This window comes from Podarcis vaucheri, assembly GCF_965113315.1.
Source record: "Podarcis vaucheri genome assembly, chromosome: 2".
NCBI lineage: Eukaryota > Metazoa > Chordata > Lepidosauria > Squamata > Lacertidae > Podarcis > Podarcis vaucheri.
The window spans coordinates 38,320,085-38,344,843 of record NC_138760.1 but is presented as its reverse complement, the minus strand read 5'-3'; the positions used below and the strand labels follow the sequence as shown (position 1 = coordinate 38,344,843).

Genomic DNA, 24,759 nt, shown 5'->3' with positions numbered 1-24,759 from the left:
GGAGGAAGTGGATGACAGAAGTGCCTGGCGTGCTGTGGTCCATGGGGTCACGAAGAGTCGGACATGACTAAACGACTAAACAACAATCACCATAAGACATGGCTATTGGTAAAGATGGAGCAAGGATCAAACAGGGTTTGATTTCTTGGCATGCATTGGGACAGGATGGGAAGGAGGCAGTGGCAGGTGTTCTCCCCATGTCCTAGCAGAGCATCCCTTGTTATGAAGGCTGACACCCCATCTGCAGTATGCATTTTAAGCAGTATTGTAGGCCAGGGAATGGCTGGGCACTGCAGAGGGGTGGCTGGATACTGATAAGTGGGCGTCGGGAGCAGGGAGTTGGAGGCTGGCTTGGAAGAAGGGATCCTTGACCTGGGGGAATCTGTAACAGCCAGGAGATGGGAGTCAGGGGCAGGAGAAGTGGCAGGATAGGGGAGTAAAGATCAGGTACAGGAAGTGGGAGAGGGAGGTCAGGCTGCTGTAGAGTCAAGGCCTTCCACACCTCCTGCCCCCAATGTCTGCTGCTCCACTGTCTCCCAGGACCAGAGCAGGATTGAAAAGGGAGAAGCTGAAGGTTACATGCGGGTGGAGTCTTTGCCTGCTTGCACACAGCAATGTGTCAATAAAAAATCAGGTCATAGGAAGTTTATGTAAAGCATCAAGATTTGTTCAAGCAGGTTGCACCGATGCTATCATATTACAGAATATAATACGCATAGGACACTCCAGTATGCATCACTTCAAACTGCTCTCACCCACAGATAAATGCTCCAATGATGTTTTGTCAATGAAATCACCTTTTCGGCGGTGGGTTTTTGTCTGTTTGCAGAAAACTTTCCATCCAGTTCTTAGAATCAATAGTCTCCAGCTTTGGAGGTGATGTGGGTGGTGACCAGGGGCAGAGCTTTGTCAGTGATGGTTTTTCAGTTAGGGCCCAAAATACATTTAGGTTTGTGTCTATTCTCTTTAAGCACCAAGTGAAAGTTATTTTGTTTAACCAAGTTTTAGCATGAGCGGGGGAAGCTACAGAGAAGCAGGCAGAGGGCCTTCTGGGTAGTGGCACCCTCTCTGTGGAATGTCCTTCCATCAGATGACAAGGAGATTAGTAACTATATAACCTTTAGAAGACATCTGGAGGCAGCCCCGTATAGGGAAACTTTTTAAGATTTAATGTTTTATTTTGTTTTTATATGTGTTGGAAGCCTCCCAGAGTGACTGGGGCAACCTGGTGAGATGGGTGGGATACAAATATTATTATTATTGTTGTTGTTGTTGTATTTGAGGAGGACACAGGGCAGCACCAAAGAGGGTGACTTGGGAATGGGAGGGTTTGAGGGCTACATATGGTCCTTGAGCCTGAGATTCCTCACCCATGTTTTAGCAGTTTTAGTTTGACTAGATTTTGCTATATTATGACACCACTGCTTGTTCTCTCCTTTGTAATTCTGTTAACATTGCCTTTGTTTGATAGCAACATTATTTTAAACAATGGTTTCAAAAGCCATGGTGGGGACCAAAGAGACTCCAGCCCAGGAGCTGCCTGGTTCAAGCCTCGTTCAAAGGTAAGTCCTGGCAGACTCTGTTAGGTAGCAGAAATCGGCGACATCTTTGAGATCCCCCCCCCCCAACATGGTCATATTGCTAAGGGTGGCACACAGCACAGTGGTGAGCATTTGCCTCTCATTCTCCCAAGCACGCTGGCCTTCTTGCTGGGCAATTGTAACTGCAAGACCCCTGAGGCCGCTGCCTCTTCTTCTGAGACTGAACCATAAAGCAAACGCACACATGCTGCAACCTCTCAGAGTGAAGAAATTGGGGAAGACAGCTTGTGCAGTTCTTGTGTTGTCTAACAACGCCGACACATCACGAGCAGCTAAAGTATGAGAGCTTTCTTATCATTGCCCATTAGCAAGATTAGAGCCGTTGTTAAGTAATTAGACAGTGAAAAGTCTTGGCTTTTGTGTTGGCCTTGGTTCAGTCACCAACGACTAATGAGGCCGCTTAACACACCTGCTGCATTTACAACATGGCAACTTTTCTGCACGGCTGGCCTGAAGCAGAACAACAAAGGTCACTCCCCACACCGACCCCAAAAGTTAGGTACCCAAGACTGGCTAAGTTATTTTGGCATCTGAGGCAAAAAAAGTTCAAACGTACCTCTCTCTGACAGTATACATATAACAATGCAGTTAAACTTCTTACAATTTGTTGGCCTTTTGTGGCAATCCAAAATTAGGGGCCTGAGAGCCACCTCATGTTACCTAATGGTAGAGCTGGTTGTGTGGGGCCTTTCTGTAAGCATAAATGTACCGTGTTACCTTGGGTTAAGAACTTAATTCGTTCCGGAGGTCCGTTCTTAACCTGAAACTGTTCTTAACCTGAGGTACCACTTTAGCTAATGGGGCCTCCTGCCGCCGCCGCGCGATTTCTGTTCTCATCCCAAGGTAAAGTTCTTAACCCAAGGTACTATTTCTGGATTAGCGGAGCCTGTAACCTGAAGCTTCTGTAACCTGAAGCTTCTGTAACCCGAGGTACCATTGTATATGTGTTTGTGTGGACATGAGCTGCTCCCCTGCCAGCTCCTAGGCCCCCACTCATTTGCCCATAAACTGAGGCAGGAATGAATACACCTTGGTTGCAGCTTCATACCAACGGGTGGGCATTAAATTAACTGCTGCTGGCACCACTAAATATCTTACAACTTGCAAAGCCCAAATGTGACATGTTAGCCCAAATGAAAAGGTGTTGTGAGTGCTTCTGAAATAATACCACCCAAGTGTGTCTGTGGATAGCAGCGTGCCACAAGGGCACTATTTGAGATGCTCTTCTTAGGTAAAATTCATGGCAGGGCAGAGGGAAATGGCCTGTCTGTTAATCATGTTGGATCTTGAAAAATTTATAGGCCGAGAGTAGTCCTGAAACGTACACAGAACACTACCAGCGGCTACACACTAGGGCAGCCTCTGCAAACCTGATGCCCCTCTCTGGAGGTTTTGGACTAGAATTGACTGCTCTCGCTGGCACTAGTGGGGGTTTTTTGGTCAAAAACATCTGGAAGGTACCAGGTTGGCAAACATTGCGCTAGCGCCTCCTGCAAACAAAATGGCATGTAAGGACCATCAGCAAACAGTGTGTTTAACTGTGTCCTATAAAAACCACCTGCTTAGTTCTTTTTCTAAAATCTTACTCCCCATCTTTCCGTTGAAACTCTCACTATAAGGTAAACAATAGATATTTGTAAAAATGCATGATAAAAAAAAAGACTTCAGAGATCAGGAGGAGACAACCAATAAAAATTAAACAGTAACTGGGCAGGTAGAATTCAGCAGGTGAAAGAGACCAATCTTTGCAAGCTGAGAGAGGGTCACTAGGGATGAGGCTAAGCAGGCCTCCCTCAGAAGGAAAATCCAAACTCTAGGTGAAACTCTACAGAATGCTCTCTCCTGCATGCCAGCCAAACGCAACTCGGTTGTCTCTTTACAAATGCTTGAGGGAAGCAGGGCTTAACTTCAGAAAACAAAATCGGGTTTCATTGTATATTTGACAATATAACCAGGATTTAGATAATGAACTATGGTACGCACTGCCCATGGCACTTCCCATGGCTATGTCTGTCTGCAGGGGCGTAGCATGGGACAGGGCAAAGGGACCATGGCCCTGGACATGGATTTTTGAGGGGCCGCGAAGCTGTTTTGGTGATTTCTGTTCAGCAGCCTCAATGCCCTATCCTAGGTTGTGTTCACATTAGCACCTTAAAGTGCAGTGAAGGGGGAACAGTGGGAACCTTCCTTCCATTAACTTATGCTGACTCTTAGGATTCCAGCTAAAATATTTTTACTACTGCGCAAAAATGTTTCTTTCCCCCAACTGTATCCATGGAAATGTAGACTCCAAACTTCTAAATGACTTTTGCTATCTGACACAGTAAATCAGCTCAAACCCCAACCCAACCTTACCCCCTGCATTGATCCTTAAGGCATTTCAAAAGAAGAGAATAAGCTCACCCAAATCAAACATGATTTTCATTTATTTGTTCATTTTAGATTTTCCAACACCCGCCCTCCATGTTTTAAGCAGCAAAAGACATTTCTTTCCATTGTGAATACAGTTTCATGGTTTTTTTAAAAATCCTGGCAGTGCATGTAGGTGTGTACCTAGTAAATCTGGATCTACAAACATTTGGGGGGAATGGAATCAGCTGACGGAACCATCACATCTACTCTCCATCTTAATGTTGCAGCTGTGGCTTCCAGTGGAAGAATGTAACTAAACCATAGCATAGATTTAGATGTGCTAAATTTTAACCACAAGCGTATGGGTGTCTATCTGGGCTGCTTACATGTTGACAGTCATTCAAAATTCATGGGGGCGAGGATGCTCGAATAACAACCGAAAAAGAGCAGGGATATTCTAACTGAATGACCCTCAAGACATTCCATTTAGAGAATATTCCCTGTATAGTGTCTATGAAGGATTTGTAACATATATGATGGCCCTAGCCAATATGGAAGAGCATCTTGAGCAGGTTAGGCTTTCCAAAGCTTTGCACTCGATTTAAACAGCCTTCCAAAACCCTGATCCACTCCAGATGTCTTTGACTACAATTCCCACCAGCCCCATCCAGACTAGACAATGGCAAGGGGTGATGGGAATTGTAGTAAAAAATAAAATCCAGAGGCCTCTAGGTTTGGAAGGCTGGACTAAAAGCTGATGATGGTGGAGACTTTGAAAAGCCATCAAATCCCACCATATGTAGGACACATTTGCAGACACCTCACCCAATAAGTTTCAGTCGACTTTCAAGGCCAAGCAAGGGTTAACAACGAACACCCCGCTTCCTACAACATCTGAGCTGAGGAAGAGGCTCTGACCTTTTTAGGCATGCCTGCACTTTAGGCGCTGCCATTGTATTGAGTTCAATGGTGATTGCCTCAGTGCCCCTATTCAATCATATATGTGTGAGTGTGCTGTCAGAATGAAAATCAATAAATATTTTTTCATATAAAAATAGACTCGTTAAAAAAATTATTAAGCTACCTTTAAAAACTAACATATCTCAATACCCGTTTGAAAGCACAACCCTACACTCTGGCACGCTGCAGGCCCTGATTCAGGACAGCAAGTAAGTTTCACTGAAACCTCTGGGACTTCAGCCTTATACTTATCGTGTGAGTTCCAACAGGGTCATACTCCCCAAGGCCGTTAATAACCGCTGGATTTAATCTCTGTGGAGGGGGGGATAACACGAACCTACAAAGTCATCCAAACGACTGCAGAGTGTTTAACTGGCTTCAACATTCACTTGATTCTTCTTTCAAACTGACCTTCCCTAGACTGGTTGACTGAACAGGCCTTAAAGTGACCAGGAATTAGCCTCAGGCTACAAACCGTCCGTGTCAGCATTTTGTGGTGGTAGGGGGAGGGGGGAGAAAAGTAGTCAAAGATGAACAACCCTTAGTAGGATGAAGAAAAGGAGGCACTTAAATAGAACGACAAAACACACACGGGGAAACAAAGACACAAACAAAATCCCTAGGGTACATGTGGGCTATTGCCAGCCCACGAATCACCAGGGTCTGACATCAAAGTGAAACTCAACCTCCCCCCCCCCAATTAAGTGCATCATCCAGTCCTGGGAGGGGCATGATAACGTAGGTCCTTATAAGAAACTCTTCATTGTTCCGATTAAGACATGATGTAGACTTCCAGAAGGCTAGCCACTGCATGCATTCTGTAGAAGATGCCAAATGGCAGGCAGATGTCCACAATGGCAGCCCACATGGGGTAACCGTAGAACGCAAGCTCTGTTTTGTTGTCAAACTGTGGCCGGGCTCCAAATGCTGGCATGACCCAGAGCTGTTTGGGGAAAGAAAGGGGCGGGGAATCACACAAGAACATTAGGAATCTCTAAGCACCCTCTGTATTAAAGGTAAAGGTAAAGGTACCCCTGCCCGAACGGGCCAGTCTTGACAGACTCTGGGGTTTGTGCGCCCATCTCACATCTATTGGCCGGGGGCCAGCGCTGTCCGAAGACACTTCTGGGTCACGTGGCCAGCGTGACAACGCTGCTCTGGCGAGCCAGAGCCGCACACAGAACGCCGTTTACCTTCCCGCTGGTAAGCGGTACCTATTTATCTACTTGCCCCCGGGGGTGCTTTCGAACTGCTAGGTTGGCAGGCGCTGGGACCGAGCAGCGGGATATCAGCAAGCTATAAAGGGCGGAAACTAGGCTTTTTAAGAGACCTGGAGCTCACTTCTCAATAGCATTTAAAACTAACAGCACAGGAGATGATGCCGTCGTGCCATGCGTTTTCCCCACTCTGTGGGCTCATCCACACTTCCTTTTGTGCTGTTTTTTCTACTGTAGGCACAGATCCAGGATTTCCAGGCCCACGTCTGAGCACTTGTTTTGGTCCTACTGTTTGCCCTGGGAGACCCGGGTTTTACTACTGAATCGGTCCTACTGTTTGCCCTGGGAGACCTGGGTTTTACCACTGAATCGGTCCTACTGTTTGCCCTGGGAGACCTGGGTTTTACCACTGAATCGGTCCTACTGTTTGCCCGGGGAGACCCAGGTTTTACCACTGAATCGGTCCTACTGTTTGCCCTGGGAGACCCGGGTTTTACCACTGAATCGGTCCTACTGTTTGCCCGGGGAGACCCGGGTTTTACTACTGAATCGGAGCAAAGGTTTGCTTGGATTCAGCAGAAAAATGTCGGTTTTCCAGGGGAAAGCAGTGGAAGGAGGTAAAACAGCTTGGAAATTCTGGATCTGGAAAGCTTGGACTTTAGCCTAGAAAGCATGGCACAGAAGGAAGTGTGGGTGAGCCCTGTATAGAAAAAAAAAATACAGTGTAATATACCATATTTTTCCTTCTATAAGATGCCTCTATGTATAAGACACCCCTATTTGGGGGGGCCTCAGATTTAAGAAAATGGGGGAGATGGCCCTGTATAGAAGACGCCCCCTAATTTTTGACATTATTTTTTAGGGAGAAACCCTAGTCTTATACATGGAAAAATACGGTACGTTTTGTTAGCACAGAGAGAGAGAGAGAGAGAGAGAGAGAGAGAGAGAGAGAAAGCACACTGTTACTAGAGTTCCATGTCTCTTGTTAACACCTAGTTCTATCAGAGACTCCACTACTCAACCTACAGCTACATCTTTTGTCACACATGAAAATGTGTTGGTGTAATTAACATGACCGCAACTGGTTATAAAAGGAAATACTCAAGATGTACATCTACATTCCCCCCTGCCTCAGAGCAGGAGTTCCTTGCATGCTTTGCTGCTATGTATCCCCCCCCCAAGGAATAAGAAAATTTCCAAATTAATTAGCTGATTTACTTACAATGGCATTCCCCAAGAGCAGGAACACTGAGATCTCCTTTAGGAATCTTCTTCTCCAGTTCATTTTCTTGGAGGCTTTTAGGGACCGCCTCGCTTCAGAAGTCTGAATGGCTAACCCTGGCAGTGCGCTGGGTGGCAGAGCACTCAAACTCTCGGGAACACGGAGCGATACTGCATTCATATTGACAAAAGTGAGCCCATAGATATCCTTCTGCTGGGGGTCAACTTTGTCTTCCTCTTCTGGGGGTTGCCGGTGCAGGCCTTCAATGATGAAAATGTTTTGGAAAGTGGGTTGAGCAAGCATCAGCAGGGAATAGCTCAAGTTGAGGGCATTTATAGTGTCCCTTGGTGAACTGGCCACTGTGGCCACAATAGAGTAATAGGAAATGGCATATTGCCCCAAGGCTGCACCCATCAATAATGCTACATCCAAAGTTCTGGTTGGGTTCTTGTGATGGTCCATGTCCCTCTTGTCAAATCTATAAACGATGGAGCCTGCGATGCAGATGGCGGACATCAGGCTCAGGCAAACGATGTTGAAGCCGTAATACATAGTGAGCACCTGGTCGGTCCTCTTAGAGTCTTCCTTTGAATTTACCTGAATCTCATACACAATCAGGACCGCTATGCCCGTCACAAGGACCAAGAACCCCACGATGGTGCCCAAAAAATAAGTCCTTCTGAAAAGCTTGAACTTCAGTTGGTGGATATGGTTGTCATGGGGGTCAATGAGGCGGCCAACGTTCTTCCACATGACGTAGACCATTGCGGAAGCGAAGAGGCTGTACTCGATATTGAAGGGGTACAGCCAGTAATAGCCATTCTGGAAGATCTTGCAGAGTTGGCTTTTGCAGGCACAGTTTTCTGGATGCGAGGCCGCCCTCATCATTAACAGAGCTGCAACAAAGAGAAAACAAGCTTGTTAGGGGCTACTTACTGCTCTGTGAAAGTTTTTTGTTCTTTAAACAAAATAGGACTCTGAGAAGAAACGAGCCAAAGATTGCAATATCTATGAATTTTGTTGGAATGGGATTGAAATGAGAGCTGCCACTTCAGAGCCATCTCTATGATTCTTCAAGCCCTCTCAAAACTCTACAGGTGCTTTGTGCATTGCACTTATATCTTGCTTTTCCTCTGTGGTGGGCAAAATGATACACACAGATGTCCCCTCTCCCAACAACTCTAAAACTAGTTAGGCTAAGAGGTAGGGGAAGGGGCAGGGTGTGTGTGTATGTGTGTGTGTGTGTGTGTGTGTGATTATTTTGGGTTTCTTTGGATGTTATCATCTTCAGAGAGGGATACTGAGAGGGGCCCTTAGGTTCACTCACACAAGCCCATGCTCTCTCTCCCAACTCCTTCTTACAGGAGCTAAATGAGAGCCCGAATGGCCGACTACCCTTTTAGAAACAGTTTATTTTCTTGGCAGCTGGGGAGATTTCTTGTTCAAATAACAGCAGGCCTCCTTTGTTGGTGATTCACTTCTCATACTTTCCAGAACGGAGTAGGAAGACCAGGGAAGGGATGGGAGCATGTGAGGCCGAGGCCTGTTCCTGATGTCTTCCCAGGAAGAATCTTTTAGTTTGTGAGTTGTGGTGCAGAAGGGGGACAATAATCTATGTAAAGGTAAAGGTAAAGGGACCCCTGACCATTAGATCCAGTTGTGACTGACTCTGGGGTTGTGGCGCTCATCTCGCTTTATTGGCCGAGGGAGCTGGCATACAGCTTCCCGGTCATGTGGCCAGCATGACTAAGCCGCTTCTGGCAGACCAGAGCAGCGCACGGAAACGCCGTTTACCTTTCCACCAGAGCGGTACCTATTTATCTACTTGCACTTTGATGTGCTTTCGAACTGCTAGGTTGGCAGGAGCTGGGACCGAGCAACAGGAGCTCACCCCCTCGCAGGGATTCGAATAATCTATGTAGCACTTCACAAAACAAAGAAACACCACCACTACCCAACTAATTTTTCCTGGTCTTGGAATGTTCAGGAGATAGGGCAGATATGGACTGGTTAAGAAGTGGGGACCCTAATTTCAACCTTACTCCATGGAAGTTTCCACTGAAGTCTGCTTTTGGGTAAACTGCTCTTTAATATACCGTATTTTTCGCTCTATAAGACGCACCAGACCACAAGACGCACCTAGTTTTTGGAGGAGGAAAACAAGAAAAAAAATATTCTGAATCTCAGAAGCCAGAACAGCAAGAGGGATCACTGCACAGTGAAAGCAGCAATCCCTCTTGCTGTTCTGGCTTCTGGGATAGCTGCACAGCCTGCATTCGCTCCATAAGATGCACACACATTTCCCCTTACTTTTTAGGAGGGAAAAAGTGAGTCTTATAGAGCAAAAAATACGGTAAGCAAAAGTAAAAGAAAATTGTAAAATGATCCACTATGAAACTGCTGCTCTGTAGGGCTGTCCACTGCACTGTAGGCATGTCCACACATGAATATTCAACAAGTGTATAATCTGTGTACATAAGGAGCTGAGCTGTACATCTGTAGAATTATTCACATATTAACATTCAACCAGGTGTGCAGTCCATGTACACAGTAATCGAGTTGTGCAAATCTACAAGTATTCATTGCTTCATGCAACCACTTGTACATGTGCAGAGACAGCTTGTACTTGAGTTTAGTGTAATGTGTGAGTGAGGAAGCCTTGTGAGTTTTAATCTAAGTTATTCTAAACGGATTGCCTTGCTTGAGCCACTTACCCATTCTGTGCGTAACATTTGCAACTGGGTTCTTTGATTCAGCCTTATGCACTGACTCATCTGTTACAGCTGCCATCCAAACTGCTAGGTTGGTGGTCAACGTGAGCATCAAGCCACATCTGTAGGAAGAGAAAGCGTGGAACCATGGAGTTAAACTCTGTTCATTACAGGATTATACATCATGACAATAAATGCAAGAGGTGGGATTTTGGAGCACTGAGAAAAAGCTCAATATAAAAATTCTAAGCTGCTGTTGTTGCTGTTAGCTATTTCCATCAGGAGGGCTAAGACCAACAACAGCAACAGGCAGAGAGAAGAGATCTTCCATCATGTAGTTATCCTCTGGAACAAAATAAAAAAAATTCCTTCCAGTAGCACCTTAGAGACCAACTACGTTTGTTATTGGTATGAGCTTTCGTGTGCATGCACACTTCTTAGTTGGTTTCTAAGGTGCTGCTGGAAGGAATTATTTTATTTTGTTTTGACTACAGCAGACCAACATGGCTATCTACCTGTAACTTATCCTCTGGAGTCATTAAAGAGCAGGAACTTGCAGAGGACACCCACCATTAGGTAGAGCAAGACAGCCACTTCAGGCAACCAATTCTGGGATTCACGAGAAGGCAGCAAGTTGTTATTTACTTATTATGATTGTATATTTACTGCCAGGGAGGGGGAGAGATACTTGTGGGATTTTCTGACTCAGTTCCCAGAATAACTTGGCTGGTCTTGAGAGGATGATATCATTTGCTGTTCTACCTCAAGCAGCAACATGTCTTTGGCTGGCCTTTTCAAAGAGCCCTTTAAGATGGAACAGGACCCTACATTTTGTTGCAGATCCCCTCCTTGTCTTTCATTACTGATGATGATGTCATGGCTCGCATGTTGGGATTTGGCCCTCTATTCAGCCAGCCTAGGCTGAGGCTTAATAAAATGACAAAGCAGCATGGAAAAACTCGGTTAGGTGGCCTGGATATTTACCTGGTAAGATTCAGATGCTTGTGGATGCAGTCTTGGGCAGACATCCAGAGGAAGACAGTCTAGAACGGGGAAGAAGTATATATATTTAAAATGACATTCCAAAGTAGGCAGGGAATGAATGGAAGAGGCAAAAAAAGAGAGCAAAGAAATTTGATGTCACATTTACTCTTCTTATCCTCTTTAGTAACTTCTGTCCCTTCATCCAGCTTATAGAGGAAATATTCCTTCCACTTCTAAGTGATGCAAACTTGCCAACTCCCAAGGATCACTTTGGGGCCTTAAAGGCATGGCTAATCTTACTAATATCCTTGCCCTTCCAATATAAAATGGCTGTAGGATTCATTTCCCACCCAGCTGTTTCTACACATCATTCCTGTAGAAGAGTGTTAAACTAATGAAGCAGGATGCTGTGTGGACAGCCAAGTACAAATCCACCACTAATGCACAATTACTGCATCAGTGACATGTTGCAGAATACACTCAGATCTCCCCTCCCCCCCAAAAAACCCCCCATAGTTTGGAAATGTCCTGGATCTAATTAGTGACAGATTCTCCTGCGCTCATGAGAATGTTTTCTACAGGAATGTTAACCTTTCCAGGTCTAAAAGGTATCCAAAAGAGAGACAAGAGGCTCTCCAAGTATACTAACCAGGCAGCTGTGAGGCCACACAAAAAGGACACAGTGGCATAATTTTATCCAGTCTCCTCCTAGCAGACAAGGTCCTAACTAAGAACAGTCTCCAGTAAACACAAGCACAGCTAACAAGGCTAAAGAACTTGCCACCACCCATTCCTTTTGCTTCCTCGTCTCAGCTAAGGTTGCTGCATGTGCTGGGTTCAGTGAATCAGTCACAGCAAGATCTGAACTCCCATCTTCCCTAAGCCTTAGCCATGCTGGCTGGAACTGATGGGATTTGGGGTCCAACAACATCTGGAGAGTCCCAAGCTTGCTTCCCCCACCACAGACCATCTCCTATGTACCCCAAAGAAGAGTCCAACTCACCTGAGTGATCACAAACACAGCCTGTACCACTGGAAACATTATTCTGATGGGTGACAGGCACTTATAGTAGCTGGAATAATATCCGGTCTTAAAAGCATCCATTACCAGTGAGAGGACTGCAAACAAGACCAAGCCTCCTGTTTTGGAAAGAAAATGCAATCACATTCCATGCACATCAGATTCCTAGACTCCTATAGTTCCTCCATTTTGTCTTTTTACCCACAGCCATGGATCCTTTATGCCAGCAGCCCACATAAAGTAACAATAATGGAATTTCCTGCACAAGGTACCAGTCTGCTGAAACAGGAGTCTAATTAGGTATTCCATTTTATAAAAGCAAAAATAACCCGTGTGTGTGTGTGTGTGTGTGTTGCCTCAAGCAAATCAAGTCCAAACTCAATGTCAGGGTGCAGAATCCATCTCAGTAAATGGAGCTCCAACTCTTCCAAGTCCTTGATTATACACGGGCACTCAGAGCTGGCTCCTGATTTCTGCTGGGCCCCTTTGTCAAAAGATCTGCACCGCGCCATTTTCTGTTTGACAGGCAGACAAGACATCTGAGCCTCCCCAGCAATATTATGTCACTTGCTTGCTTCTGTAATTCTTAAATCCACCCACCTTAATGCTCTCCAAAGCACTGGAGGATAAGTGGTTGGGGTGTGTGTGTGTGTGTGTGTGTGTGTGTTTTAGGGATTGTACTGGATCAAAGGCTTTGCTTTGAAAATTCATGAACCTGGGTTAGATGCTCCAGATCCTGGCATCACCTCTGGCTGCCACACCAAATGTGACATAACTTTTTACCTAGCTTTCTTCTAGGACACCGAAGGTATTTCCCGCTTACGGCTCTCAACAGAACAGCAAGTCTCGCAGAACTTAGAGAACAGTTGAGATTTTTGATTAAATATAGGCAGGACTGTGCTTGGTCACTGTGAGAATAGGTTGATGTACTACAGTGGGCCACTGGCCTGATCCAGCTGTCTCTTATTATGTTCTTATGAATGCAGCAGCACCCTTTTCATGGATTTGCCCCATTCCCATGGGAATAAGACCCACTTGCTCATCATGTTTACGCTTTGTCCTTCCCACCCAACAACATATAGCTTCCTGCTCACCTCTCAGCCAGATGGGCCCTGCATGGTTGTCCTTGCAAGGAATGGCACCCTGCAGCCTGGAGGTTCTGAAGATGTAGAAGAGCATCCAGGCAATGTTGATCAGCATCACAATGATGAGCATGAAAAAGACATCATAGTCATGCAGCTTTACTTCTTGGAAAGCCCCACCGCTGACCAGTGTGCAGGACAGAAGCACCAAATTGATGGCTAGTAGAATGGAGAAGACACGCCCTCCTTTCTTCCAGACTTCTTTGGAGCTGTGTGGCGAGGGAGACGGGCACTTGTGGGAGCCAATGGAAGAGGTGGGAGATAGCGGGTCAGGTCCAAAGCTGCCCTTATCGTCCTTGTGGCCGGAGCCCATAATGGAATCCTCACGTCTGATCTCACAGTCTTGCCACATTGATACTTCGGTCATGATTTAATGGGCACCGAGGAGATGCTGCTGGCCTGAAGGTGGGGGCAGGAAGAGAGAAAATGTACACACCTATGTTAGTGTCATCGAAAATTATGGTATTGTTAGAAAAAGGGGGAAGATACACATAAAAAGAGAACAGTAAGACCTGCAAAGGTGGGCTTCAAGGTGCAATCTTTCAACTGCTCTTTCCATAGCAAGCTCCCATGTTGTGAAAGCCTATTCTGTTACTTTCTAAGGCCTTTATTTTGAGGGATTTGCAAGCAGCAAGAACTATCTAGTTGTACTACTGCATTGTGAAGAAACAGATCAGCTGGGGAGTACATCTGGGGTGCCAATTTGAATAAAAATATCAATCACAAGACATAGTGCACACACACCATTTGAATGGCAATGCCCATCAACTTTTTGGCGGGGAGGCTGATATTATATTGGGGGGCGGGGGCGAAGGGACCCCAGCCATTGGCGTTGGCTCCTACAAACTCCATTGAGAATATACTCCAGCAGCAGTATTTCTCTACATAATCTACTTCTTCACAATGCAGCAATACAGTTGGAGAACTTTGATTTCTGTGTATAAAGAATGAGGACCTTAAAAAGGCATCAGTAATAGCCTCCAAAGGATTCTTAACCACTTTGCTTGATCCTGCAAGAATCTTACAGTGCAAGTCTATGTGCATATCTGCTCAGAAGTATGTCCCACTAAATTCAGTGAGAGTGTATTCCCAGATGTGTTTTGCAACCTACAGCCCTAGGTTGCAATCGTATGAGCATCAGCCTGGGGATAAGTCCTGTTGAAAACAAACTGAACTTACTTTAGATGCATGGGATTGCGTGTGGTGCTGGAGTTGGTATATTCGCTAAGTTGGTATATTATAACTAGGCACGAAGAGACAAGAACTGTAATCACAACAAAGAACAAATGCACCTACCTGTTTTCCACCCGCAAGTCAACTCTCTTTCTTCACCGCTGCTTTCACACAAGCTTCCTTTCCCCCCAGCTCACAGATGCCCTCGAATTTATATCTGTCCGGACGCCTCTGTGATTTACACCACCAATGATCTTCATAAATTTCTCAGTAAGGCTCACATGATCCATTTTGTGCAGTAGCTAGTTTTAGGGAAGAAAGGATGAGGAAGAGAGGGTCAAGGTCACTTGACAGTAAAAATGGTGGGAAGGTAGGATCTTATCACAAACCATACTGCACAGGTCACATTTCATTTCATTATTATTATTATTATTCTTTTTTAAAAAGCATGACAGCAACAATTGGCCTTGGCTTAGTATCAACCTGCCAGTCTTGAGCTGGAAGTAAAACCTCCTTAGGCTGAAATCCTATACACACTCCACTGATCCTATGCGAGCTCCATTGAACTTACTGGGTCTTCGGAGTAGATGTGATATATAAGGACTGCATTGTCGGTGTCTTATTTCCTGCATATTTTTAGAGTTGGGGGCCAGATGAAAAAGAGTACAGAGCTCTTATGCAGGGGAGGGGGGATTTCAGTATAAATGGCAGCAGAACAAAATCACAACCAAACCCTTTTCTACACAACTATTAAAGACAAAGGAGCCCCGCTGTGGATTAAACCACAGAGGCTAGGACTTGCCGATCAGAAGGTCGGCGGTTCGAATCCCCACGACGGGGTGAGCTCCTGTTGCTCAGTCCCAGCTCCTGCCAACCTAGCAGTTCAAAAGCACATCAAAGTGCAAGTAGATAAATAGGTACCGCTCTGGCGGTAAACGGCGTTTCCGTGCGCTGCTCTGGTTCGCCAGAAGCGACTTAGTCATGCTGGCCACATGACCCGGAAGCTGTACGCCAGCTCCCTCGGCCAATAAAGCAAGATGAGCGCCGCAACCCCAGAGTCGGTCACGACTTTAGCCCTTTTTCACCTGACTATCCTAGGCATGCAATGCCAGTTTTCTTTCCTGTGGGTCTGTGTTTTTGTTTGTGCTTAAATATCAGTGTCCTTTAGCCAACAGTGCACAATTCAGATTAGTTAGAAGATTGCTGTTATTGAACTGTAGGGAAGGCACCCTGGCAATGAGTTGTTCGCTGACTTAACCAGATTTATACACCACTTCACCATCAAAACCTCCAAGCTGTTTACATTAAAAAATAATAATCCATGACATCCACTGATGCTATTGCAATAGAATGCCATTTGCAGCCATTTATCCTAAGAAAACTGCAGGAGTGAATCATTTAGTTCCATGTTCAATAAGACTGGAAGGAAACAAACATTTCTGGACACTAGTCCATGACAGCTTATTCCACTTAAGTGCCACTTATTTCTGGTAGAGCTTCTAAGTGAATTTCATTCTCTGAGCAACAGATGGCACCAGAAGACCAGGTATTCCCAAAGAGAGCTGGAAAGAGAGAACTAGTGGTCACTCACAGCCCTTTGAAATTCAGGTCATGCATTACTGGGATGGTTGATGCAACAAACAGGTGTCTGGAAGCACATGCATCGTACAGGCACCACACAGCAGCCTGCATTAGATGTGGGCATACACTGCGTAGTAAACAGGCACAATGCAATTCTGAAGAACAATCCTGGAAGACAACTACTACTATTCTGAAACTGAGCCTTCTCACTTGGGTAAACACTGGAGGAAGTGCCAGAGCACAGTGGGTGGTGTTTTTCAAGCAGAAAGTCCCAGGGCTATTGCCCACCCCTCCCAGGTAGGACTGAGAGAGGCCCCCTGCCTGAAGGCCTGGAGAGCTGCCAGTCAGTGCCCACAATACTAAGCACGGGTCTAACTGGTTAAACGTCAGCTGCTTTGCTGCTTCACACAGTTGCAGAGTTCTCTGTTGAGTAGAAATTGTGGAGGGAAGCCTTTTCAAAAGTGGATTTTTGTATGCGGCAACTATCCCACCCAGAAACGTCCTTTCAAAACAACAACAACACTGTTATCTCAGATTTGAAGAGAGGGGAGGGAGAAAATGTCTCAGAATAGCAGGTAGCAGGCAGAAAGTTTTAAGTCCCTTTAAGCGAGAACTTCAGCTATTGAGGCAACAGCTGAGCAGAGAATTCCACAGTGTTACCAGCCCATTTTGCTGCTAGGAAGAGGACAGAACGAGTGTCTTCTGCGAGGGGTTTGCTAAGGTGAAGTGCACACCAGAGAGAGGCAAAGAATCCTTAGGACCCAGGGGAATCCACAGAAACTAATCTCATGCATTCAATATGAGGAGTTCCTCCCCTCACTGGTCAGGGATTCTCAGGTGTCCAAGTAACAAAGCTCCCTCCTCCTCTCTTTTCTCAGCCAGCTGCTTTCCTGGAACTCTCCCCTCAGACTCCATGCCCTTCCTCTTACTATCCCCTCTCGCCCTTCCCAATGAAGCGGCCAGGGAGTAAAGCTGCACCATGAACGACCACTACCACAGGGCAGCCAGGGATGGCTTCCTCGACCTGCTGAAGGAAGCCACCAAGAAGGACCTCAACTCGCTGGATGAGGATGGCATGACCCCAACCCTATGGGCCGCCTACCATGGCAACTTGGATGCCTTAAGGCTGATAGTTAGCAGAGGGTAAGTTCTGCCTTTTGCCCTGTTTTGACTTTGCTGTGATGCAGGGCTCAGCGAAAAGTCCACGGCTCTTTCCCTTGACAGGCCATACAGCCTCGCAGGGAATGAAAGCGAGGCAGGTGGATTGAGCCTGCTTGTTTTTCAACCTTTGGGGAGGGAATGTGTAAATCTGTGCGAGTCTGAATTTCCCATATGGACATGTTGGGAAAGCAGAGAAGCTTTTGACTTGGTGCAGCTGCTGTGTTGGGTCAGTGGGCAAGAAAACCTCTTCCCCCATCACCTTATCCCATCTTTTAACAATTGTCTTTCACTGCCTGTGAATGTCCTGGATTCGTCTCCCTCCCTTGCAGATTTCACCCTTAAAAATATCAGGAATGGTGGGACTGCAGCACTGTGTTCTCTCAATGTTGGTTAAGATGTTTGGTGCCTGGCTGGCAACTCTAGCCCCGTTCTCTTGTTTTATCTGGCGAAGGCAGGGGTTGGTAACCCTCTCCTGTTATGTGTGTCAATAGTTTTAAAGAGACATTGAAAGTGTTTTTTTAGGATTGCTTCCTCCATTCCTCCACTCACATTTCTATTACCTCTAGGTTTTGTGTGGATTTTGAAGCACTACAAAAACCTACCAAACCTATTAGATGTGGGAGTTGGATGGAGGAGATCTCTCGACACCCCTCTCCCCCCAAAGTGATTTGTTTTTCAAGCCAACTCTGGCTCATGAGGCATTGATGGGGGTGTATCGGCTCTTTTGTTATAGTTTGAAGAGGGTATTAATTATCTGTGCACCCCCTCCAAAATCCATTGAAGACAGTGTGCTGAGAAGGATGGAGGGGGCCTGCAAAATAAGTGTGCTAAAACACAGATCAGACCCATGCTCTTATCTTCTCCATCACAATCACTGATGGTGTTAATCATAGAAGCTGCAAGATGAAGAATCTGAGAGGCAGAGAGGTATCAGGATAACTGGATCCTCTTCCTAGATTATGCTGCCTGAAGGCAGGCCAGCCTCTGTGTCCCAGAAAAAATTAACTTTTACAAGATGAAAATATGTGTTTTGGTTATCTGTTGAAGATGGGCACTGTGGAAAGGCAGCTCTATCTATTAGACAAAGGCTATGAGTTCTGTGGTGAACAAATAATCAAAGGTGTCCTCATTTCAGCCACTGCTGTTCACAAATCTGCAAGACTGGAGTTCTGTTGTTCCCATTCCCCAAATGAACTGAGGCACAGGAATGGAAGTTCACCTGAGGCCAGTCAGTGCAGAGCTCCAGCATAGATCAGTTGACCAGGGACCATAGCTAGTACTGTATGAGGTTTGCCGAAATTGCTTGGGCAGGTGCTGCTGGACTATTAGAAATTCAAAGTATTTATTTATTGAAGGTATTCATATGCTGCTTAATTGCTGAAGTGTCCAAGCAGCTCTCAGATAGCTCCAGTGTGCAGGAGAAGCACAGGGGCCTATAACCTTTTGGGCCAAAGCAGGTCCCTTTCAAAAGGTCTTTTTGAAATCTCAGCTTTTGCACAGAAAGCAAAGAACAAGTCATTACACTGACTTGCCTTACGTTGAGGCTTTTTGATTTCCATGATTGCTAATGCACACATTTTTATATGTTTCTCCTCTGAGCACTAAATATGAGTGCTCTCATTATTATCTGATGGGTAAGCGGCATTCCCCTAATTTTTCAGTGTTGGCTGCAGTTCCATACAATTCTGCCACCCCTCAAAGGGGCTTAAATGTGGATTTCTGCAGAAAGGTACTTGATGATACATTTGGACTGGAATAGATGGTCCTGGATGAGCGTCTTCCTTGCAGCTCAGCTAGTGTTTAATGAACTGAAAATACTATGTGCTTGCTGTCAGTGGGGAGGATATAGTAGAGAGGAATGCTCATGCCCTTTTGGTGATGGATGTTATTAGGAAAAGACAGATGAGGCTGGCTCTTTAAAAGGTGCTTTCATCATTGGCCACAGTTTGTCAGAGATGGAAGAAATATACCCTGGCGCTTAATTAAAACAGCACGGAATTTGCAAGAGAGAGGGAGGAGGCCTTGCTGCGCTCAGAGAAGCAAAATTATTGATGCTCAGTATTGACTGGGAAAGTTTACCTGCATCTGCAATGTCGCTATTCCCCCCCCCCCCCCGTCCCCCAATTAACGACAGTAACATATCCTGTATTGGCACAGCTGCCTAGCTGCCGCAAGCAGAAATCGGCAGGGAACTTAACTCTGTTTTAGAAGATTATGAGCTCCAGTTGTTTAGGTCTTCTGTTGGACAAATACTTTTGCACAATTGCAACTAATTCCTGCAGACATTTATGCACAAGTAATCAGTGGCTGAATGTGCTTTGGTGTGCTAGACTGGAGGATAAATTGCTGTCTGGACTGCTTCCCTAAGCTTTTCCAAAACGGATATCTGGTGAATATGGAGGCTATGATCATAGGCCTCACTCCCAAATCTTATATCAACTGTGTGCACCACTTTATCCTCTCAATGCACAACGTAGGGAACAATGAGGCAATACTACTGTTGCACACGAAGGATTTGTCTGGGTGCGCAGCTCTGAAGAAACACCTTGTTTGTATTTTGTGCAGCACATGATGAAGGCAGGGTTGTGGGGAAGACAGGAGGATTTGGTGGTAGATCTGCCCTGTTCATTAGTCAGACAAAAGGCCTCTTTCATCCTCCCGGCTGTGCGCTAATGAGGGAAAGGAACACAATTAATGTGATGGCTGGGAAAAGGGAGGCAAGCTGGCATTTGGTGCCACAGCCTCCAAGAGAAACAATTGCTCTTTAGTGTGAGTTTTTGACAAGCTCAGCAGCAGCAGTGCCCAAGATGGGAGATGGGCCAGCTTATGATTAGCTGGGCTTCACAATGAAGGGTTTCAGGAGATGAGGTGGCAATGAAGTTGCCTTCTGTCCAAGTGGCAGTGTGCTATTTTGGCAACAACACACTCATTAAAGAATGTGTTGTTCCCCCCAGTTTGTTTTATTCCTGGGTGAATGCCAGAGATGCTCTCTTTTCATAATTCAGTTGTATATCAAATGCAGTATGCAGTTCAGATTGCAGGATGCGGAGACCCTGATCTTAGCTATACTTCCTGCTCTGGATTTGAATTCATGGCTTCAGCTTGATCCCACACTTCCTCACAGGAAGCAAACACCATGAGGCAGGTTCTGGAGTGCAGATGCATTGAACTCCACCTGATCTAGGTAGAGCTTAAGCTTCAGCTGCTGCAAATCCAAAGTAAGAGGGGAGGGAAACAGCAAAAGGCTTTCAAACAGTTCTGGAAGTTTTGACGATCTGGGACTCCAAAGCGCAGCATCGCCTGTTGCCATAGTGACACCAGTTGAGTGACAGGTGGGTGGGCGGCCTGCCAGCCTTGTACAAAGGTTCCCCATCCCTGATGTAGGATGTTTTCACATTAGTGGCTTAACACACAGCAAGGTTGTTTTGCAATCTGCTGTCTTCCTTCTATTGTACCCTTCCTCCACCCCAAATTTTGCACACTGTCATAGCTTCTCTCCCCTGCCTCTTCATATTTATCCTGCATGCTTGCCATGCATGCATGCTACCCTCTCCCATCCTTCCATTCTCCAGCTAGGCACACCTGTTGGTGCCTCTTCCTGCCTTAGGCTGCAGGGGAAATAATATAAGCCGCCTTGAGCCTCTACACCAATTATAAATTTAATTTGACATTTTTATGTAGCCCTCTAGGGCAAAAGAGGTAGAAGTCTTTTAAAAAATTAGACAGACGCCACTGCTAAGATCATTTCCTTGTCTGGTTACTCATGGCAATAATTGATCCTTGCCCAGAATCTGAGTTAATTCTATTTGAAGTCAGGACATCAGTAATTTGCAAGGCAATATTTTTAATTACTGAGTAGTGATCGTGAGGATTGTAGACTTACAGAAAGGAGTGAGATTTAGTTTACCATATGTTGTAAAGACACTTGAGCCTCTATACTCAGTCTTGCTAACTTCTGCCCACTGAAAAAAAATCCCTGCAGTGGAGGATACAGATGGACACTTACTCCCCACTTAAAGATTACATGTTTCCAAATGCAGTGGTACCTTAGTTTAAGAACAGCCCTGTTAAGAACTATTCGGTATATGAACTCCGCAAAACCGGAATTAGTGTTCCGGTTAGTGAACCTTACCTCTGTCTACGAACGAAGGACAAACGGTGGAAGGGCACCGATGGCAGGAGGCCTCATTAGGGAAAGCGCACCTCGGTTTAAGAACAGCTTTGGTTTAAGAATGGACTTTCGGAATGGATTAAGTTCGTAAACTGAGGTACCACTGTACTAGCCAGTTATGTTCCCTTCCCTCTCAGATTTCTGCCTGTTCCAGGAAGGCAGTTCATGAGAAGGCTGACATGTAAGGAGATAGATGAGCACAGAATGTTAGAGATTTGTTTTTTGTTTATAAAGTTCCAAAAATGTGTTGGACGTGAGTGACGCTAGAGCAATTAAAAATAAAATCCACAGTGGCCCAGTGATCTGTACATCTTGCAGACACTTCAAGAGAACTCAGTGGTTCCCTTTAATGTAGTTGTAGCATCCTTTTCTGTATTTATTTTACATTTAGATGCTGTGATCCTGTACATTTACAAGTGTCAGGAAGGAGCAGAAATTCAACAAAGGCCATTTTACCCTGTCATGACAGCATCACAAGGCTGGGCAAAGCTACAACCTTAGCATTTCTGCCTATCCTGTGTCTGTTTAAGGCATGGAAGCCATGGCGACAAAAAATGGCAATCCTAAATATTTGTGATTACTCATAAATATTATGTATGCAAATAGTGAGGGCCTGATTTATAGCTGTTGCATCACTAGATGTGGCAACAAACGGATGGGGCTGAGGTTTACAGAAGATAAAAAGAGGCTGCTCAATGTAGGCCACTTGTTGGGTTAACAAAAGGAGGCGTTCTCAAACTATCTGCTCCCTAGGACCCATTTGGAACAGGCAAAAATTACTGAAGCACACCCATCACAAAATGGTGGCAGATGGATGCAGACTTCGGCATAAGCAGCTAGCCATTGCTGACATCACATTCTAGTTACACCTACTCCATCTTTTGAAATGGCCTACTTCTTTGCCACTGCAATTTCCTTGCGTCAAGGAGTTCCATAGCTCTGCTTACTACAAACATTTGCTCTGGAGGTATGGTGTACCTAGGCCTTCCCATTTTAGGCAGAATTTGCTAATCCAGAGGCTTCTAACTAGAGAACATTTTTTTTTCTTTTATATTTTTATCGTCCCAACTCCGCATGCCTCTCAAAGTATTTTTGCCCATCTCCTGTGATTTATTTTCCCTTTCTTTCACACTAAACTTGGACCCAACTGCCATTTCACTTGGTCCTTTAATGTAAAACAGTTTTCTTCATTTCTATTCATAAATACATACAGTGCTTTTTTCTGGGCACCTCCTTTCCCCCCAAATGTTAAAAGTGTGGCACTTGCTGTAACAACTTCATGGTCAGTACTGACAACTCTTTCTATTTTTTAAAAAAGCCGTGCATACATACATACATAATTTGATTTGTATGCTGCCAATCCACAATTCAAACTATGCTCAAGGCAGCTTAAAACAGAAAAGAACACATACCTACAACATATCAAAAGTAGTTATAAACAATAAATACAACATTAAAAAATACAAAACCAAAACCAAACAATTCCCACATGAATCACAAAAAATCGTAAATAAAGATGCAAAAGACCAACAACAACAACCCCCCCTTAACAAAACACCCCAGTCCAAGTCCCCTCCAGATGTACTAGTCCCAGTTTGTTAATTACAGTGGTACCTCGGGTTACATACGCTTCAGGTTACATACGCTTCAGGTTACAGACTCCGCTAACCCAGAAATAGTACCTTGGGTTAAGAACTTTGCTTCAGGATGAGAACAGAAATCATGCTCCGGCGGCGTGGCAGCAGCGGGAGGCCCCATTAGCTAAAGTGGTGCTTCAGGTTAAGAACAGTTTCAGGTTAAGAACGGACCTCTGGAATGAATTAAGTACTTAACCTGAGGTACCACTGTACTGTACTGCTAACAGCAGCAGCAGCAGCAACAACAACCACCACCACCACCTTTTGTCTGACTTTCTAATTTCCTCCATTACCTTCCCTGGTCCTTTCTCCTCAGAGGAGAGGGGACATTTCTTTCCTTCTTTCCTCCCCGCCCCCCATCTCCAGCCATGTTTCAGTTGGCTGGTGCTGCCATTGGTCCAACCAAAAGGGTATGGCGTGGCCAAGAAGCAGGGAAGGCAAGTGAGGAGTGAGCAGTGGGCAGACTGTGGCATTGAGGCCCGTCTGAAAGCGTCCCAAGGCCCACTGGTGGGTCCCGGCCCACTCTTTGAGAAGCAGTTATCTATAGGGTATTTTGGTGGCATTTTTTTTTTAAGGGAAGCGCTGTAAGTGCTTGGAAGTGGCAATATGTCACAATTAAGCAAACATCACAGCCAATTAGATTATTATTAACTGTGATTAAGCTTAGGCTCACATTAATTGGAGCTTGATGCAACCTTACCCCTTCCCATGCACTTCCCCCAACGCCAGACGGGAAATGTTCCACCTAGCAAAGGGACTTCCCCCTGGTTACTGGTTCTTGCTGATTCCTGCTTCTGGTGGTTTTGTAACTGCCACCAGTCATTGCACTTAATTATGTTTTTCCTGCCTGGATGTTGTTAGCAGGGATTACTGAATTTCCCATAAAGGATGATCTGGTATCAGTCAAGTGGGAAGGAGGTTTTTGGACAGGCCTCTTCCTCTCCCTGCATCCCATCCTACTTGGTCTCTCGTGTTCCTTGTAGCCCCGCTCACGCACCCTGTCCCACGTGACGATGGTGTCCAACTGTGTTGCGGAAGCACTTCACATCATACCAGACAAAGGAGGCGGCCGTGCAGCGAGGTTACAGAAATCCTATGCTGGAGCAGAATGGAAAGCACACCAATCTGGCACTTGGCACTGAAACTTGACCTAGTCGTGGAGTCTGTTTGCAGTATGAGAGCCCTTCCAGTGTGGGAATCAAGCAGTCCCGGAGCCAGGGCTGACCCAAGTGTGGTGTGGTGGTGAAGAGCAGTAGACTCGTAATCTGGTGAACCGGGTTCGCTTCCTCGCTCCTCCACATGCAGCTGCTGGGTGACCTTGGGCCAGTCACACTTCTCTGAAGTCTCTCAGCCCCACTCACCTCACAGAGTGTTTGTTGTGGGGGAGGAAGGGAAAGGAGAATGTTAGCTGCTTTGAGACTCCTTTGGGTAGTGATAAAGCGGGATATCAAATCCAAACTCTTCTTCTTCAAGTCGTCTTGCTGCCTGAGGCAGACAAGATGGCGTCCCTCCACATTCCAAGCACAGAAACCAATTGGAATGGCAGTGGAATCTGATATCAACACTGGGGGTGCAACAGCTTTCTCCACTGTATCTGAGGCACCAGGCCACAGTAGCGTGAAGGACAAGCAGTGTGACAGCAGAGAGGAATGGAAGAAGGGATGTGTGCTCAAGAGGAACACTCAAGGACTGCTCCTTCAGGTGGTCACCCCACTCTGCCTAATGCCCTGCCTGGAGCCGCCAGCATCCCCCATCTGCCTTGAGTACTAATCCACACCTCACCGTTTTAATGTAAAGACCCTTCTCAAACGTTGGCTCTCCAAGAA

At 45.6% G+C, this 24,759-nt stretch overlaps 2 protein-coding genes across 7 annotated transcripts in view; one reads left to right on the top strand and one right to left on the bottom strand.

The window, feature by feature from the left end:
* The window catches only part of USH1G (USH1 protein network component sans), a 36,227-nt gene that overhangs the window by 3,332 nt on the left and 8,136 nt on the right, over positions 1-24,759 (top strand). For 2 of the 6 annotated variants that reach the window (XR_014216489.1, XM_082211106.1), the window contains exon 1: positions 15,458-17,107. The exons of 1 other annotated variant lie outside the window; for it this stretch is intronic. Coding sequence is in view for 4 of the 5 variants with exons in the window: in XM_082211106.1 (XP_082067232.1) it covers positions 16,944-17,107 (164 nt within the window). In the remaining variant the exon portion in view is untranslated. Of the gene's footprint in view, positions 1-76; positions 109-1,471; positions 1,563-8,325; positions 8,450-12,275; positions 12,337-15,457; positions 17,108-24,759 lie in introns of those variants that run through there. 3 more of the 6 variants (XM_082211107.1, XM_082211109.1, XM_082211108.1) reach the window with 3 other exon arrangements.
* Positions 4,010-13,629, bottom strand: OTOP2 (otopetrin 2). The gene is made up of 6 exons (XM_082211076.1): positions 13,163-13,629; positions 12,051-12,187; positions 11,048-11,106; positions 10,067-10,185; positions 7,353-8,248; positions 4,010-5,856 (listed from the first exon to the last, which is right to left on the bottom strand). Exons 1-6 carry the CDS (start codon positions 13,575-13,577, stop codon positions 5,686-5,688), a joined length of 1,797 nt encoding a protein of 598 aa, XP_082067202.1. The 5' UTR covers positions 13,578-13,629; the 3' UTR covers positions 4,010-5,685.

Excerpts from the sequence above, each read along its gene's own strand:
- OTOP2 (XM_082211076.1), bottom strand. The coding sequence starts at position 13,577 with ATGACCGAAGTATCAATGTGGCAAGACTGTGAGATCAGACGTGAGGAT. Across the intron at positions 12,188-13,162 it reads AGGGCCCATCTGGCTGAGAG|GAGGCTTGGTCTTGTTTGCA; the intron begins GTGAGCAGGAAG and ends TTTCCAAAACAG. Across the intron at positions 10,186-11,047 it reads AAGCATCTGAATCTTACCAG|ATGTGGCTTGATGCTCACGT; the intron begins GTAAATATCCAG and ends CTCTTCCTACAG.